The 19,990-nt window shown below is 37.2% G+C and overlaps 1 protein-coding gene across 10 annotated transcripts; it reads left to right on the top strand.

Moving 5' to 3' along the window:
• Nucleotides 1-13,909: 13,909 nt before the first annotated feature.
• Nucleotides 13,910-19,145, top strand: LOC145641730 (protein FAR1-RELATED SEQUENCE 6-like). 10 transcript variants are annotated; one of them, XM_081692653.1, is made up of 5 exons: nt 13,910-14,072; nt 14,542-15,872; nt 16,369-17,527; nt 17,617-17,907; nt 18,320-19,145. In XM_081692653.1, the coding sequence occupies exons 1-5, from the start codon at nt 14,061-14,063 to the stop codon at nt 18,371-18,373; spliced, it is 2,847 nt and encodes a 948-aa protein (XP_081548779.1). In that variant the 5' UTR covers nt 13,910-14,060; the 3' UTR covers nt 18,374-19,145. The 10 variants fall into 10 exon arrangements, with proteins under 10 accessions (XP_081548779.1, XP_081548780.1, XP_081548781.1 ...); XM_081692654.1 differs by having other exon boundaries at nt 18,329-19,143; XM_081692655.1 differs by lacking the exon at nt 18,320-19,145 and adding an exon at nt 18,003-18,182.
• Nucleotides 19,146-19,990: the final 845 nt, after the last annotated feature.

The raw sequence follows: 19,990 nt of genomic DNA, 5'->3' as shown, positions 1-19,990 counted from the left end.
TTTTATTGTATGCCTTTGAGATCACAGGAATGTTTTTCAATATAAGAATCGAGTAGAGGCCAATACGGGCGAATGTGACTCCATGACTCACTTCGTACCATCATCCCCGATCCTCCTTTCGTGGTTCCGAACCATATGGAGTTAGTAATCTCATGGATTATGAATGGGGTGTAACCTTCACGGGTCAATCGTTGTTGCCTATCGTTGTCCCTTATCGTGGTTGCCTTTTTATGATCCGTGGACGGTTTACAAGTTCCTTAAAAACTTGTTGGCGGCTCCCTACGTTATTTGTCCCTAATCGTATGTGTCAATTCCCACTTCTTATGAGCGCCAAGCATATTCACCACATGCTTTAACGTAGGCGTACTTCGAGCGACGCCTACAGTTATCTCTTTATCTTTGTCTTCGACCTAGCTTAGACGTATAATTGAGAGTGCTTGAACATTGCCGTTCCTTTGGGTTCGATCCTTGACTAGCCTCTATACTTGTATATAGGATTGTTAAGTGTGTTTATAAATTTAGTTTTATCGAGGGAGGATTAGTTTCAACGACCTAGTTCCACCCCTCGTCAATATGGCGCCGTTTATTTGAGTGTATTTGATTGCTTGAGTCTAGGTCTTTGTATATACTTTTCTTTTATTTGATTTTTTTTGTTTTGTGAAAAAAAATAAAAAATGGCATGTCTAACTTTTCCTCAATATAACAATGAGCCTTTTAGTGAATATTTATATAGACTAGCGGGATTTATTGACTATCATTGTTGTAGTCTTTGGGAGGCTTGTGAGATTTGTTATTTTGGTTTAAATGAACAAACTAGGAATGAATTTGAATGCATGCATAATGGTTGATTTAGAGCATTGTCAATTGATGATGCTTTGGATTTCAATGTTTGGTTTTCTAGTGATGTTTATATTAGGGATAATCGTACTTCTAATTTTAATGTGCAATGTGTTAATTCTCCTAATGCTAGCATGATCTTCCATGATGTATCACATGATCCCATTAGGGAACCTAGAACAAATGCTTCCAATTCTATTTCCTCTTTTGTTAATGATAATGAGGTGCATGCTCAAGTTGACAAATCTCATATGTTTGATTGTGGCCCCACTCCCCAATGTGATGTATATGCTCATGATTTCAATGTTGATTATTCCAATCTTGGTTGTACTTATTCTTTTCTTGTTGAGCCTCAATCTTCTACACCTTTTGAATCTCTTATTGCTACTTTGGAAACTCAAATTAGGCATATTGAGCTTAGTGATGATCTTGGGCCTAAAAAGGAGTCGATTCTTAATTCTTTGAAAAGTCAATTGGAGGTGACGAAAAAGAATGTGGAGCATCTTGAAGAGGGAAGAAAGAGAGGTAAAGAGCTAGAAAGCCAATTGTCATCCTTAATGCTTGTTCGTGAAAATTCTCTATCCAATGTGTGTGTTGAGGGTGATGATGATAATTTTTAGCAACCAAGAGAGTGTGAGGATCCTATTAGTGAGCATATGAGTGATGGGGAAGGAGTAGAGAATGAAGAGAGAGTTGAATTTTAAAATCCTAACCCTCTTTCCCATCTTGATGAGCCTCAAGTGTATGAATTTTAAAATCCTAACCCTCTTTCCCATCTTGATGAGCCTCAAGTGTATATTTGTGAGCCTTCAATCTATGAATGCATTGACTCTTTTGAGGTAATGTCCCATTTGTTTTGTGAGAGTCATATGAAGATTTATAGATTCTTGGATGAGTTCATCGAGAAAGCTTATTGGGATTTAGATGAGTTTACGATGACTCTACCTTCACTCATGCACGGTTTTGAGGACTTAGGTTTTGAGATAGTCGAAGGAAAGGTGGTTTATTGTCGTGCAAATAAGGATGAGGGTGATTCCCTTTGAGTTTTTGAGCTTGAGGGAACACTACTACATTTTAACACTAATGCAACGCACCAAATTGTCGCATTAGCACCCCTTAATCATCGCACTAGTTCTAATGTGACGACTTTGTACCATCGCATCGGCTAGCGTAGCATTAGGCCTAATGTGACACATAAGAGACCTGATGTGACGATTGTATACATCCGTTGCATAATCTAATGCATCTAATGCAACGGTTATATTTTATCACTGCATTAAATAATTTAGTTAATGCAACGCAACATGTATCCCGTCGCATTAGTTAGTCAACTAATACAACACCTATTCACGACGATTTGTGTAGCTAATACAACGCCCTGCGTCTAATAATAATAATATTACTAATAATACTACTAGTGCTACTAATAATAATAATTACATAAATAGTTATATTATAAATACAATACTCCATTAAATTTACAATATTGTTACCCATATAAATGGGTTCGAAACTCCGAATACATTACAAAATATATAACCCTAAATTAATGACGTAATACTTATATAACCAAACCTAATATTTAAATTAGATTCAAACCAAAAATAGTGTTTGTAGAACCTACATGGTTACAAACTTACAACCAAGATAAGGCTAACAAGAAAACAAAACTAACTACAACTACTTTAATTGTCATCTCATACTCTTATGCGTTTTTGAGGAATGCAACTTTCAACATAACCAACACAATATTTCAAAAAATTTCACGAACGAGTGATCCCTTGTGAATAATCAGTCAGCCTGCCAAAAAAGAAAAAAAAAATTTCTAACTGAACAATTAACCACCAAATGACGACAAAAACTTGTACCATTTTTTGAGAGAAATATGAAATTGTACCATATAAACGCTTGCAAATTGTTAGATTTTGGGAAAACTCCTCAAGAATGGAGTGTGTACCATTGATTAAAATATATAGAGGTTTACAAGAGTCGTAATCCTATTATGATAAGGATACGAGGTATGACAAAAATATATACAAAATTATCCTAATCTCCGACAAATATTATCCTAAATATAATATCTATCACACCCCCACAGTCGTAGCGGGAGGAGGTCGTACGCTTAGACTGGACCTGAAATCCAGAAATAATTCTCGCGGTAGGCCTTTAGTGAAAATGTCCGCAAACTGATATCTAGAAGGAACATGGAGAACCCGAACTTGCCCCAAAGCAACCTTTTCTCGAACAAAATGAATATCCATCTCCACATGTTTGATGCGTTGGTGCTGTACCGGGTTGCCAGAAAGGTAGATAGCACTGACATTATCACAATAAACAATAGTGGCCTGCCGTAGAGGACAATGTAACTAAAGTAAAAGATTACGAAGCCAACACGCCTCAGAGACAACATTTGCGACGCCTCGATATTCTGCTTCTGCACTGGACTTAGATAATGTATGTTGACGCTTAGATGACCAAGACACGAGGTTGTCCCCAAGAAAACAACAATAGCCCGAAGTGGAACGCCGGGTATCGAGCAAACCTCCCCAGTCAGCGTCAGTGTAAGTAATCAAGCTGTAACACCCCAATAATTCTCCCTTTTCCAAACCACTTACTTTAAATAAAAATAGAGGAGAACCATTGGCATGTTACCGCCACGTGTTAAAACGTTAAGGCTTTATCAAAGTATTGCAGCGGAAATCCAACTTAAATATTAAAATAATATAATTTAGAAAACCAATAAGTCAAAGCTTACAAATTGGAACCATAAAGGCCCTTATTTAAAACCAAACCAATAATCAAAGTCCCAAAACATAATTAAAGTAGTAAAACATAAATAAGTTCAACACAAAGAACGAATACTCTCAATCACACCAATCCCTTGACAATGCGTATGGCAAATCCCCGAACTTCACATCATCAAGCTAACCTGTGCAATACTGCTCCCCAATAATACAAGTGTAATAATTGGATCATCACAGGGTCATTGAAAGGCGAAGGCCATGACCAAAAGAAAACACACAAAAGCACGCAATCAGCAAAGCTGAGTACATACAAGCTACAACGCACAAAATCCAGCATGCTCAACTAGTTAAAGTAAATAGACATACAAAATAAATTCATTAATCAAGACTCCACACTTAAACAATTCAATCGACTCAACATACTTGCTAATCAATCCCAAACACTTGACTCTTTATATTTAATTTAATTAATTTAGTTGGAGTAAGCAATAGACGAGGTTGTCCAATCCACCAAATTATTTTGGTCTCAAATGACCATTTAAAATAAAAGTTTAGCGCGATGCAAGAATGGGCGCGACTCCATTCTCATAAAGTTAGTCTAGGATCCCATCTAACTTTCATTATAAAATAAAAATGTAAATACCAAAAGAAAAGAGGACATGTTGATCAAACAAGCCTCGAAAAGCCACGGGCTACCACCGTGTACCCCAACCCATAATTGTCAATACTCTAGAAGTGCACGCTTTCCAGAGTTTTATTGCTCATCCATGTTTCACTTTACGTGATTACAATTTTAATTAATAGCCGACTCATTCAAGAAGACCTTACATAACAATCATACATCAATTCACTTTTAATCTTATTTAGGACAATGGTGATCACATCACAAGTTGACCTTTAATTCCATTAAACTTCCAAATTATCCAAATTGTTGAACATAGTCAACTCACCTAGCCATTTCGGCTTAATCCACCTTTACTCAACATACTAACAATTCATGATTGAGTAATAAATAAATAAATAATAACCTTGTGGAATAATTAATAAATTCATTCCACTTAAACCATTCAATTCCAGTCCTTTAATAATCCAAATGTGGTTAACAAACCAATCCAATAAAATATGTTTGTATCAACATTCCATACAAACAATTAATCCAATATAATTCAACATGTTTGCATCCATAATTCCATACAAACATAATCAATTCACCAAAACATGTCTCATAAACATAAGCACATGAATTAATTAAATGTATAACCAAACAATTTTCATCCAAGTGTTCTCTAATCATGAAACTAAGTTCTTTTCTTTGGTACCTAAACATGATACTACATACAACGAAGTAGACATGTATGTACCTCGTATAAACAATCTTTTGTGCCACTTTTAATCACTTAAAAGTCTCCTAAGAAATAATCACTTCCTAGAAAACAACCAACAACAATAAATTAATACTTAACCAAATTTCCAGCATTATAATTTAGATTAAAACTCCTTAAAACTTCATCAAAAACATGTTTTTATGCTTAATTAATCAATAGAAATACAATAGGAACAAAAGCCCCAATTTAATTAGTCATAAGAACCCTAAAATCCCAATTTAAATAAATTGAAACCCTAGGTTTTTAAAATTATAAAATCTGAAAATTATAACAACAATTATAATCTGAAATTATTAGTTTAAAACATAAAAACATGATTTTGATACTAAAAATATAAACTTTATACTATAAAATCAAAACCCAAAACTAATCATAAACATTAAGCATAAAAAAAACTTCGTTAAAAATCAAAAACTGCCCGAAAATCATATTTAGAGCCTGAATTTGGCCACGAGAGGGTGGTGCTCACTACCAAAGGTAGTGAGTCTTTTTTAAAACATTGTTTCCACATGGAAAACACTACTTTTTTGTCAAAAATCGGATGAGTTCAGAACCTGATCGGGATTAAAACGGGATTAATATTAACGAACCAAAATCTAAACATTAAAACACGAATTTACGTGTTCAAAATAATCTGGAATTAAGTTAAACTAATTAGTAGTATAATCACCAAAATTTCAAAACACCATTACTATAAAAGCCCTAAATCGATTGTTCATAAAAACCCTAAAATCATGATTTTCAATGATTAAAAACCCTAGGTTATTAAATTTACAAAATCTGATAATTATAACATTTATGAAATCTGAAATTATAAAGTTTAATCATCAAAATACAATTTGATACTAATTAAATTAATTTCAAAAAATAAAATCAAAACCCATAATCAATAATTATAATTACACAAATTAATAAAACAAAGGAGAAAGAAAATAAGACTAACTTTTTGTGTGGGGAAATTTTTGGAGATGTATAGGGTATTTATAGGAGAGAGAGTAGTAGGGTAAGTAGGGATATTGGGCCTCATTAAATTAATGGGTCAATTAAGAAAGTAAACTGGGTTTGGTTTGTTTGTTGGACATAAATTATAGAAGGAAGGTTCATAAAAAGTTCTTTGTAATAAAATCGTTTATCAACCCCAAAAATAATTTGAAACTTTTGAAATTAAATTCCGGAAAAATACAAGTAAATATTATAAATAATATATAATTTCATTTATAATATATTTTAAAATATGGGGGATTACACAAGCGATGAGAAGCAGTAGGATATAAATGTAAACCGTGATCAATGGTACCCTGAACATAACGCAGAATGCGTTTCAATGCCTCATAATGAGGTTCCCGGGGATCATGCATAAAAAGACACACCTGTTGTACCGCATAAGAGATATCTGGCCTGGTGAAAGTGAGATACTGAAGAGCACCTGCTAAACTGCGATACAAAGTAGGATCCCGAAAAGGTGGTCCTGCATCTGCACTAAGTTTGGACTTAGTGTCAACTGGAGTGGCTGCAGGTTTACAAGAGGCCATACCTGCACGCTCTAAAATCTCTTGTGCATACTTTTCCTGTGAAAGTAGCAAATGAGAAGGTTTCCGGGTCACTGCAATCCCTAAAAAATAACTCAGAGGCCCCAAGTCAGACATAGGAAACTCAGTTTGCAACTGAGATATGATCCCTGTACGCAACCTGTCAGATGAGGTAGCTAAAATAATATCATCAACATATAGAAGCAAATATGCCGTATCATCACCCTGCCGGAAAGTAAAAAGGGAGTTGTCACTCTTAGCAATGACAAAACCTAATTTGATCAGAAAATTTGCAAAACGTTGGTACCAAGATCTAGGAGCTTGTTTCAAACCATATAGAGCCTTTCGGAGCCGACAAACATGAGAGGGGGCATTCCGATCGATAAATCCCGGGGGTTGATGCATATAAACAGTTTCCTGCAAATCACCATGTAAAAAGGCATTTTTGACATCTAATTGATATATCGACCACTTTTTAGCCATAGCTAAGCTGAGAACACTGCAAATAGTGGCCGGTTTAACTACCGGACTGAACGTCTCATCACAATCTACACCAATTTCCTGTGACCTGCCATCACACACAAGGCGAGCTTTGTGCCTTTCAAGGTCACCATTAGACTTGTATTTATGCTTAAAGAGCCACATACAATTAACAACATTCACCCCCGCAGGCCTAGGCACCAATTCCCATGTCCCTGTTTTAATTAAAGCACTATACTCATCATTCATCGCCGCATTCCAATTATGGTCATGTAAAGCTTGTTTATAGGACTTTGGAAGGGATGATTAATGATGATGGGGACCCGAAGGTTGAACGATGAGGTTACAATATTTCGGGTTAGGCTTAAAAATACCCCGTTGACTACGGGTGACTCGGGGAGAAGGAGGTGGTGGCCGAGTTGGTTGTATGGGCGGTATGCCACGCAAGGGTGGGGGGGGAATATGTTGTGGCTGACTGGGTCGGGGTGGTGGCCGAGAGATGGTGGGGCAGTGGGGTCCGCAAGGTGGCTGCGGTTGGTGAGGAAGTGCCGCAAGTCCCTTGCGGACTATTCTGCTGTGCAGAATTGTGGGAGGGTGAAGTTGGTGGGGTGTGGGCTTCATGTGCATTTGGGGTTGGGCTTGGATGCACGTGGGCCTTAGTGGATTGGATGCGCAAGAATTGGTGAGTCAAAAGTGGGGAATTTTCATCAAATCCCAAAAAGTCATACTCTTTTAAAGTGTAGTGTTCCAAGTTTTTAAAGGGAAATGTAGACTCATCAAAGGTGACGTGACGTGAGATGATGATTTTACGAGTTGTAAGGTCCAAACATTTGTAGCCACGATGGTTGTAGGGGTACCCTAAAAATACGCAAGGAGTGGATCTAGGAGCAAGTTTATTAGGATCAGTTGCCGAAATATTAGGAAAATATAGACAGCCAAAAACCCGTAAGTGGTCATATAATGGGTTTCTACGAAACAAAGCCTGAGCCGGGGTCATTTGCTTAAGAGATTTGGTTGGTAGAATATTAAGAAGATATATAGCCGTCTCAAGAGCATGTGACCAATAAGAAGGGGGCAGTGAGGCATGAAATAACGAGGTACGCTTGACATTATTTATGGTTCGAATCATACGTTCAGCTTTCCCATTTTGTGAAGATGTGTGGGGACAAGAAAATCGAAAAACCAAACCATTGTCAACACAAAACTTTTTGAATGGATCATTGTCAAATTCTCGACCATGATCACTTTGAAAGGATTTAATAGGCCGTTCGAATTGTGTTTGCACATATTGTCTAAAGTGAATGAAAGATTGGTAGGCTTGAGATTTATAAGCAAGGGGTATGGCCCACACATAATGAGTGAAATCATCGAGAAGTACTAAATAGTATTTATGACCATTAATACTTCGAATAGGAGAAGTCCATAAATCGGCATGAATAATGTCAAAAGCAGAGAAAGTATTATTATTTGAATCATAAAAAGGTAGTCTAACATGTTTTCCTATTTGACAAGAATTGCAAAAGGAGGAATCATGATCCTTATTACAAGAAATAAAATTATTGCTCCTAAGAAAACTTAAAGAAGAGGCTCCAGGATGTCCTAAACGATCATGCCATGAGGTGACTGCAGTGAGAGTAGTGGCTAGGCAAGTGCTTGGTGAGCTTGAGGTGACTGGATAGAGGTCTCCGGTGCTATTGCATCTCGTTATTACCCTCCCCGTGCGAAGATACTTCACAGTAAAACCATTAGGGTCAAATTCTATAGACACCTTATTATCAGAAGTAAATTTACGGACAGAAATTAAATTCTTAATAATTTGAGGTGCAAGAAGAACGTTTTTAAGGCTAAGGGAATTATTGTTAGGGAGGGTGGTATGACCATAACCCGTTATTGGAATGCGGTGACCATTACCTACTAAAATATGATTATGAGTGCTTAAATTAAAAAGGGGTAGAAGTGTACCGGCATTATTTGTCATATGAGACGTAGCTCCGGAGTCCATGTACCATCCGTTGTCCGGATTTGGGAGAGTCATGGAGGAATAAGCATTGTTGAACTCCGTTGGAGACATAAGAGGCCCATAATTGGATGACCCCATTGTGTAAGCTTGTTGAGGTGGTCCACGATTAAAACTGGGCCTTTGTTGGTACTGTCCAGATGTAGGGAAAGGTGCAGGGGGTATTGCCCAACCTTGTGGCCAATGAGGCTGGTTGAAATTGGGCCATTGAGGCTGATTGGCCCAATTTTGAACATTAGAAGGGGCCTGCGTGTTTTGATGTTGAGGTTGCCATCCTTGTTGTTGCGGTTGTTGCGTGTTCTGCTGCTGCTGGCCAGGGGTGGTGCCGCGATCACGTCCCTTGCCACCATTCTTCCCGCCCCGACCGCGTCCTCTGTCGCCCCCCCTTCCACCACCGCCACCAGTGGCCGGTGCCCGTTGTTGTTGTTGTTGTGTTGAATTTTCGGGAGGGGTCGAGGACGATTGTTGAGCCACAAAACTAGAGGATTGCGTGCCTTTATCACTGGAGCACCTTGTTTCCTCGAGTAGTAGTCGAGATCGGGCTGATTCGAAGGACGGTAATGGTTCCGTCTGAGCCAATATTGCCGCCACCGTGTCATAGTCCGTATTACGGAGACCGGCAATGAGGCGTAGAACAAGCTTTTGGTCCGAAATAGGTTGATCAACGTTTGCTAGTTGATCTTTCAAACTCTTAAGTTGCTTGCAATAGGAAGAAACATCAGAGAAAGCGGACAAGTGGAGGTCATTAAACTGATTTTCTAGGTAAAGGGCCCTGGTGGTTTTGTTGTCCTGGAAGATGTTCTTGAGTTTATCCCAAACCTGTTGCGCGGTGTCCCCTTTGCACAAGATGGTGTCAAGAAGATCCGATGAAATAGTTCCGTATATCCATTGTCTTACGATCGCGTCAAGGCGTTTCCACAAAGTTTCAGAGATATCCGTTGGTTTTGTGGTCTTTTTATCAATGTGATCGAGTACGTTATAAGCCTCAGCGTGAGTGCAAAACAATTCCTCCCAGTTTGAGTATCGAACAGATTCCCGATCAAGAATTAGGGGAACACAATTCTTGATATTAGTGACGGAAAGTGCTGGGTGAAACTCAGTAGATGGAGGCGGAGTATCCTTTGTCATGATGTAGCAGACTAAGAATTGTAGCTGATTAATCAAATATTAATATATTATCAAGTTGCCTAAAAGTAAATGGTGAAGTAATTTGCCAAAAGATGCAGCAAGAGTACTGACTTGGTGGGCAAATCGTGGGAAGAAAATTAAAGAAGAAATATAATGTGATTAATCAACTTGGAAAAGGAACTATGAAGGGATTGAAAAAAAAATAAAAAATTGCGGAAGCTAGATCAAAAACCTAAGGCTGTGATACCATGTTAGATTTTGGGAAAACTCCTCAAGAATGGAGTGTGTACCATTGATTAAAATATATAGAGGTTTACAAGAGTCGTAATCCTATTATGATAAGGATACGAGGTATGACAAAAATATATCCAAAATTATCCTAATCTCCGACAAATATTATCCTAAATATAATATCTATCACAAATAACTATGCTTTTTCTCCATTCAGCTGCTCACCCTGAACCAACAAGTTCATCATAAATATCCCATAAGTAAACGAGTGTAGACGACTAAACATGAAAAACCCCTCTTACGAAAGTAACACAACTGAAAAACAAATAGTTTAGAAAAAATATAAACAATAGATTAAGCAAGCACAATAAAACTTTATTTAATTTTAATCTTACCAAAATATTTTGTTATTATTATAATATATTATTGTAGGCGTCGTTTGAAGTGCGCCTACGTTAAAGCATGTGTGAATATGCTTGGCACTCTTAGGAAGTGGGAATTGACGTATACGGTTAGGGACAAGGAAAGTAGGGAGCCGCCAACAAGTTTTTAGGAACTTGTAAACCGTTCATGGATCATTAAAGGCAACCACGAACAAGGGACAACGAAGGCAACATTGATTGACCCGTGAACGTTACACCCCAATCATAATCCATGAGATTACTAACTCCATATGGTTCGGAACCACGAAAAGAGGATCGGGGATGATGGTACGAAGTGAGTCATGGAGTCACATTCGTCCGTATTGGCCTCTACTCGATTCTTTTACTGAAAAGCATTCCTGTGATCTCAAAGGCATACAAACAAAGTATTCAATTTTCTCTAAACTATTATTAGGCTAAATTGGTCAAATATTAATGCAACACATAATTCTAAAATATTGTGATCACTTTAATTAATAACAAGATTAAAAAGGAACCTAAATCGGTTGTCCAAATTATCTTATTAGGCGTGATTTTCAATTACATATTCCCTTTAAACATGCAATACGGTGATCAATAAATAATAATAGAATTATCATTAATATTGGAAGCAATTTAACAATAAATCCAACAATATAACATCATTAGAAAAATAATATAAATAAAAGGAACATAATTCTTACTTTGATTCTGTTTGCTTGCAACTATAAAATAATAAACGAGTTAGTAACTTCAAGGAAATAATAATAAAACAATAATAAAATTAAATTAAATTAAATTAAATAAAGTTGAATTGGGACCAAACCCTCAAACAGTTCTACCTTTCACGCCTTGGCTTAAGGACAGAACCACGAGTAAACTATGGACTCCTTGGAGTGCTTGTAGAGGGAATTTCGAAAGAAGAATGGTAGGCTAGTGTTTAGGCTAGAGCATAGAGGAGAGAAAAAGAGAGAATTAATTCATGCCCCGTATATTAGAAATGAAAAGGTTATTTATAGAAAAAATGTGTTGAGGGAACACACGGAACCCTAAAAAGATAAAATCCCTTAAAAATTGCACCGCGACACGGCAGAGGGCACCGTGACATGGTTCCTGGCACCGTCAGACGGGGAAAATTCCCGTGACACGGTGGACAACTGTGTGACACGGGAAGTATTTAGGGTACGGGGAATAAAACGCGTGAAGGGTTTACGCGGAAAGGACACGGAATTGCCCCGTGTCACAGCAGAGACAACGTGTCACGGAGAATCGCACCGTCAGACGGGGTAAATTCCCATGACACGGTGGACAACTGCCGTGACGCGGGAGCCTGTAGTCTGTTTTTCCGTCTAAATTTATTTTTTAACCCTAATTTCTTTCACCATTTTTAAGTGCCGATTGATAATTTTGGGCTATTTCTGATTTGTTATTATTAATTGGGCTAAAACAAAATAATTAATAAAATAAAAGGTTTGGGCCAAAATAATAAAATAAAATAAAAAGGTTTGGGATGAAATCAAAAAATAAATAAAAAAAAGTTTGCGCTGAAATAAAAAAATAAATAAAAAAAAAAATAAAAATAAAAAAAAAAAAAAAAAAAAAAACTATGCTTTGACTAAACATCAAGACTGATCCATGGACTATTCAAAAATTGAATTTTATTAAATACGATTTTAAAAGCATTCTCGGGATTAAATACTGAACTCAACCAATAATTGCGGTGAAAGGTTGTTCATCATTGGGTTTTGTTTTGGGGAGACATTTTTAGGTGTCTACAATTATTAGACTTGTTTGGGATGGGTAGGAAACAAAGCTAAGATAGGGGAAATCCTCTTAAGAGTAAGTAGTACGGAATTCCTAATTTATTAGTTACCATACTAGTATGAGTTCTAGCTACTTCAGGTTTTTGTGACAGCCTAATTTTAGTGAAATTTACTCATCATTTCATAAATCAGTTAACTATTAGACTTAGTATTATACTATCCATCCGTAATATAAGCAATCTACAATGGTGATAATTGGATGACTAAGATTGATATATCAAGTCTAAGATTTAACACAATGGCAACAAGATAATGCATACCTGATTCACATTCCCAACAACAGTCTCACCAGAAGATTGACCATTATGCGGTGTAGAAGATACATCCCTAGGAATTATTGGACTCAAAAATTCAGGAATGACAAGATTTACTTCTGGATTAGCTTCTTAAAGTTGGGACATAATGACAGATCCAATGCTTGGTGCAAGTTGTTGTACCAACTCTAATTTTATACTCTCTAATTTTAGCCCATTCGCTGTAATTCGCACCACGCAAGACGATCGGAGAGATAATACGATCAGTGTTCGATGCGGGGTGTAAATAATAAGGAGAAGAAGTATCAATACCCTTATTCTCGCCCATTGTTAACAATTAAAAAAAATTGTAGAAGAGAAAAAAAAAAATCAGAGAAAAAAAAATCGTCTTATAGAGCAACCTGCTCTGATACCATGCTAGAATCAAGAATGAAGAAATGAGAGTTTGTTCTCTTCCGTGATTTCTTGAGTGAAACCTTGCGGCCCCTCTAATATATACATGCATATTAGGTTAAAACTAATTAAGGAAAGACAGTTATACAAGCCTAAATATATACAAAAGATATACATCAATAATATGCCTAATACTAAGAACTCTTCTAGAATAATACAACTTGCATTTTTATGCCTTTTTTTATATCAGTCTTCGTCACTCCTTTTCCAAAAAGTTGAACCCGACTTTCGGTCATCAGTTAAATAGTGTCTGGTTTGTGCACCCATCTTAGCTCATTAGTGTCATACTTAGAAATTGATTCTTCTTGAATCTGCATTTATAGTTACGCCAACTTGTATTAACAGTCTCCATTACACATCTTTTCGAGGAGCCCCCAGTTACTCCTCGTGAGATACGAGTTTTGCATCTCTAGTGGCAGTGTTGTAAATATTTTCAACCTTTTTCATTTCTGAGCTGCTGAGTAGGCATTTGTGGGGTATGCTGATATGGCCAATGTTGCTCAGTATGAGGGATGTCGTTAATGTATTGTAACGTTTGAAATTGGGACCACGCAGTAAATATTTGTTTTTTTTTATCCAGTAAATATTAACAAGTTATGCAATATTATCCTAGTAGCTTTCTTCACCTCGTCTAAACAAAAAAGAAGAATTAAAAATAAAAGCTTATCCTCCCTCTGTCAATGGCGAGATTCCAGCTCTGATTGTGCTAGGCGATTCCAGTTCTGCGAATTATGCTTGACTCTGCTGCGAATAAAAGCTTATCATCCTCCCTCTGTCAATGGATGGAGAGGTTAGTGGTTTTGTCAATTTGTGTAATTCCGTCGTTTTTTCAATTTTCTAGGGTTACCTTAATTGGGCGTTTTTTCGGGAGTTAATACAAATTTTTCTGTCTTACAAATTCCAACTATTTTGTGGATTCAATTTACTCAATTGTGGTTTGTGCTAAGGATAGGTGATTATGTTAATTATTTGTTGTTGATTTTGCTAATTCTGTTTATGGATTCAACTGAGGAGGATTATGTTAAGTCAATTTGTTGTTGCTGTTTTGCTTAATATTAGTGTTGGTGGAGTATATATGGACTATTGGTTCTTTAATAATTTGTGTAAATTGGTTTTTTTTTTTTAATAATGGGTTGATTTATTTTTTAGACTAATCTTAGTTGGTTGTGTTATTGTGACACTGCTTGTCAAATGTGGTGAATTATGTGATGAATATTCTGTTCAAGTGTTGTTTCTGAAAAATGGTTTGGTGGAAACAGGGTGTAATGACTGATTTTTTAGAGGACATGGAAATAGAATTGCTAAGGAGAAGTGAGGATGTTGTTGTTGTTGATCAGGGCAGCGGAGTTAAGTTTAGGAGTAGTGTCGATGTGGAGGATGGGGATGGCATAAAAGAAATAGAGTTCGAAGATGATGTGTGTGTTAACACTGACGCCAGTGGCCATGTGATGTATTTATCCCCCATGAAAACAGTTCACACGACACACACGGTTGTTGGTAGCAACCAAATGACTGTAGTGGCTGTTGAGGAGCCTAAGGTTGGGATGGTATTTCGATCTTGGCAAGAAGTGGAAGCCTACTATAAGGAGTATGCTGAGCAGATCGGGTTTGGAGTGACAAGGGTTCAGGCTGTAAATTCTTTGGACAAGATTGAAAGAATAGCAACCACATGGAAGTGTGAGTGCTGGGGAAAACCCGACATGCGGGCTAGGAGGGAAGCGAAGAAAAGGGCAAAAGCAATGGGGGTTGGTGGTTCTGGTGGATTAGTTGAAGGAATTGTATGTGAGGATGAGTTAAGTAGGGCAAAGAGGACTTCCAAAAAGTGTGAATGTGAGGCCCGGATTTATGCTAGAGTAACTAAGGATGGATGGGTGTTAAAGAGGGTGCATTTGGAGCATAATCACTTGGTAGATCCATCACAAGCAAAGCTTGTGAAGGAGTACCGTGTAAATCACATTACCTCGAAAGTGAAAAAGAAATTGATGGATTACTATGAACAAGGTGTACCGATATCTCAAATTCATGGGTGTATGGCGACCGAGCGAAAAGGTGGCAACATGCCGTTCACAGTAAAAGATTTACAACATGAGGTGTATAAGGCTAAGCGATTGAAGATGGTCGGCGGTGACGCGGTTGCAATGATGGAGTATTTTGAAAAAATGCAAACCGGCAACCAAAACTTCTTCCATGCCCAACGCTTGGATGAAGATGGGAGACTTAAAGACGTGTTGTGGGTGGACGCAAGGAGTAGGGTAGCGTATGAGGACTTTGGTGAGGTGGTTTGTTTTGACGCTACCTATCTAACCAATCAATACGAGCTTCCATTTGCTAACTTTGTTGGTGTGAACCACCATGGCCAATCGTTGTTGTTAGGGTGTGCTCTTGTATCACATGAAGATTGTGACACATTTTCATGGATATTTCGACAGTGGCTAGCATGCATGAACAACCGAGCTCCGAATGCCATTTTGACCGACCAAGCGGCGGCCATGTGGAAGCCCCTAGCTGAAGTCATGCCAGACACCATTCATCGTTGGTGCATATGGCATATAATGAGCAAGATTCCTGATAAACTTGGCAAGTGTGCACGGTTAGTGTTTCCGAACCCTCTTTCACTGTGTGGTTGCCGTTTTGTTCTACGAATTGGTTGTCCGTTGTCTGTCAGGTTTAGTCTGATATTGCTTCAATTTTGTTCTTGTTCCCAATATGTGTTCCTTCTCCCTTTGATCCTCCCCATGATCTATGTTGCACCCCCATGATGTGATGCCTTTTATGGTAAAAATTAATTTTTTCCTATTATTCCCTATTGGTTGATTGCCTTTTAACGGATCTTATAATTTGTTGATTGGTGACTGTGTGGGTGCCATTTAAGCTCTTTGAATTGGTTGATTGGTCAATGTGTGGCTGCCATTTTGTACGTTAAATTGGTTGATAGGGGACTGTGTTGCTGCCATTTTGTTCTTTAAATTGGGTAATTGGTTGTCTGTTATAGTCAGGTTGATTCTGTCTTGTCTTTTATTAGATAATAGCACCCCTTATGTTGAATTTGTGTTGTCTTAATTTTGTGTTCTGAATTTTGTGTCTAGTTACGAAGAATTCCTCAACCCTCTGAAAGAGGTTGTTTATGAAAGTTTTACCCCTGAAGAGTTCCACGAGAGATGGGCAACACTTATATCTGAGTATAATTTGGAGGGTAATGAATGGCTTGAAAGCCTTCACAAGGAGAGTCACATGTGGGTGCCTGCGTACATGAAGGAGTATTTTTGGGCTGGTATGAAGACCACGCAAAGGGTAGAGAGCATCAATCGGTTTTTTGATGGATTCGTTAACCGGAAAACCAAACTACATGAGTTCCCTAGACAGTATACCATGGCGTTGGACAAACGTGTTAAAGATGAGATCAGTGCAGATGACCGTTGCTCGAAGTACTTGAGGAGGTTAGTTAGTGGGTTCAAAGTTGAAAAAAATTTCCAAAAGATATACACCGACAACAAGTTTCAAGAAATTCAAACAGAGTGTTCAAGGATGATGTACTGCAGTGTTCGAGAGGAGAGGGTTTTGTCTGAAAACCTTACACAATATTTGCTGGTGGATCGTGTTTGGATTGTACCTCCAGGGGCAAGTGAGGAGGTTATTACAGATCGCCGAAGAATCTACAAAGTGTTGTATTTTCCATTGACAAAAGAGGTTCAATGTGATTGTAGAAAGTTTGAAACACACGGCATTCTTTGCAAACACACCATTAGGGTTCTTGATGAGAACTTGGTGGAGGTTCTCCCTGATAAGTACATAGTATCCCGATGGAGGAAGGACATACCCCGGAAGCATACTAGGGTGAAGGTGGCATACCATGATCCCGGAGACACGGAGCACGTCAAGAGGTTTGACAAGATGATGGGAAAATTTGAGCCGTTATGCGAAACTGCTTGTATGGTAAACGATCAAACCGTTCAAATGGTGATTGAGGCACTATCAAAACTCCAAATAACTGTGAATAAGTGTAGGGACAAGAAGCGTGAAGAAGATAAACCTGTGCTTAGTTCACTCTCACTAACCTGTGATAACCAAACGACCTCATCAGTCCGGAACCCTATGTCAGAGCCTACAGAAATATGCCCAACTGCAATGGATCCTATTATCAAAGACCCTCTTATTAAGAAAAAGCGTCGGGGAAGGCCAAAGGGTACAAGGCAAAAATCATTGGCTGAAACTGGGTACAAGAAGGCTAAAAATCAGAAGCGTCAGGTTAGTTACTTTTGTTACCATCCTACACCTTTTAAACATAAACTAAAACTACTCATGCCCTTATACCTGTGCATCAAGGTGCTGATCAGAATGCTACTATCAATGTTGATGAAATAGATGATATTGATTCAGATTTTGATTTAGATGCACCATTGGTTACGGTAAAAGGTAGAAAAGGTTATGCTGTTGGAAAGGCAAGCAAGGGAAAGGGGAAGGGTATGGGAAAGGCCAGTGCAGTAAAAAAAAATGCAGGTACTACTGGCACTGCACCTGCTGGTAAGAGCACATCAGCTCGGAAAAGAGGGAAGCGCACTTCAGCTCAGGAAAAGCCCAATGCAGTTGCTGCGGATAACGCGAATGCAATTAAGGGGAAGCCACTGGTAGGTTACCTTTTTATGATTGATTTATGATTGCAGTTACATTAATTTTATGTCACATGAGCTATACTAATTATGTGAAAAAAAAAAAAACTTAGGTTAAGCGGAAACGTTTGGATGAGCTGGCAGATTAACTACGAAGAAGGCTTAGGTCCAAAACGCTGTTGTTTGACCCAAATTGCTATGAACAACTTATGGACTTATGTACTTTTGAACTGTTATTGACTTTTGAACTGTTGAACTGTTATTGAATTTTGAACTCTTATTGACTTTTGAAACTCTTATGGACTTTTGAACTCTTATTCAGTTATGGTTTGAGCACTTGATAGTAGAATTTGTATAATTTCTAGGAGTTTATCTGATCATATTTGTAACTTTGCTTGTCATGTCAAATTTCTGTATTGATCCAATTCAGGTTATTCAGGTGGAGGACAGGAGGAGAAACATAGCTTATGAAGCAGGAATGTAGGTTGCAGAAGCTTAGTGTAGAAAAAGCCACACTAGGTCGTGAAGAATGGCGTACTACAATGTATGGAGTACAGAATCATTGGTTTGATAATAAATAGTGATGTTGATTATGATGTTATTAGGTAAAGAGTGCACGGGTTGAATATTTGATACCCTTGATCATAAGTTTTGGTGGTGTTAATGTGTGAGGGATTTTCTTTGTTTAATTCCATAAAATATGGTTTCTCTTTGCAATTAATGTTTAATACTAAGATTTATTTGGAACTTAGCAAAGACTTTTATATTTGATTGGTGAGGGTGATGATAACTTTTGAGGTTAAAAGCGAACTAGCTTGCAAAATATCTGTCTTGTATTTGATAAAGTCTTGTGCTTTTTATTATTGAAGTCATGGGTCAAAGTTGGAAGACTTCTAACTTTCTAAGGCTTTTTTTTTTTTTTTAATAAGCACGTTCAAAATTTTTAAGTTGATGCTCCCTTTTTTATGTGCATAGATGACTGATAGTTAAGCTTGTTTACTAGAAGCACATTTGTTTTTGGACTGTGCATATTGAGAACCCAAAATAAGTACTAAAGGGGTAACTACACTTTCTCGTTAACCTTCCTATTTGGCATGGTATATCCAAACCATTAAGCTCGTGAGCCATCCAGAAGTGCTTTTTTACATCCTCATCCTCTAACGATTTAATGTTGTCTTTCTTTGGGGAACCAAATATACGGAGTACGTACACGTTTAAATTGCTTTCGTGACTGAGCTATATTTGGAATTTAGCTTGCTTAAATAAAATTAATATTGGCAAGAACGCATTGGGCTTGTCTTGTACTCATTTTTCTCTACTAAATAAATAAAATAAATACAATAAACTCTTAAAAATAGTCGCTCCAACTTTTTATCATAATAAAATAAATACAATAAACTCAAACTCTTAAATATCAAATAATATTTATTAAAATTGGGTTACATTTATCACATTTGTACTCTAATTAATAAAATAAATACAATAAAATGTTAAAAATAGTCGTTCCACATTTTTATCATAATAATTATATAAATATTTTCAACAATGATTATAATACGTAGTAGTTAAGTACTACGTATTTAAATTTAGAAATTGATATACTCCTCCTCGAGAACATTTGGACCAAGTCAACTTGCACAAATATGGGAATTCTCCAAAAATCTTTTCACTGTACGTAATAGCTATTTGTGTGCAACTTCGTTTGGGTAATAACCATTGGTTATAAATGATTTTGAGTAGTCCTCATGGTACACGGTGAATGTGACTCATTTCAGATAGTCCAAATATGAAATATCACAAAATCCCCCAAATTATGGATCTACACCCACATTTTAACATTATAAGCTAAACTTTGTGGTTTGCAAATATGTAGCTGCATGCATATAGCTGTTTAGTAGCCTACTAGTCCCTCCTTTTTTTATCTTTTTCCCTGACTCATTTAATGAGATTGTATCTTCTAAGACTTCAAGAAGGAATGTGAGCTTCTTAGCATCTAGCAACTAGATACAATAATGTCTCTAGTAGCATTGGGATCTATGTAGGGGCCTGAGTGGCACCGGCCCTCCCAAATTTTTATTTTTTTTTATTTTTTTATTTTAGT

This window comes from Chenopodium album, chromosome 8 (genome assembly GCF_948465745.1).
Source record: "Chenopodium album chromosome 8, dcCheAlbu1.1, whole genome shotgun sequence".
Classification (NCBI taxonomy): domain Eukaryota; kingdom Viridiplantae; phylum Streptophyta; class Magnoliopsida; order Caryophyllales; family Amaranthaceae; genus Chenopodium; species Chenopodium album.
This window is presented reverse-complemented; position numbering and strand designations above follow the sequence as displayed.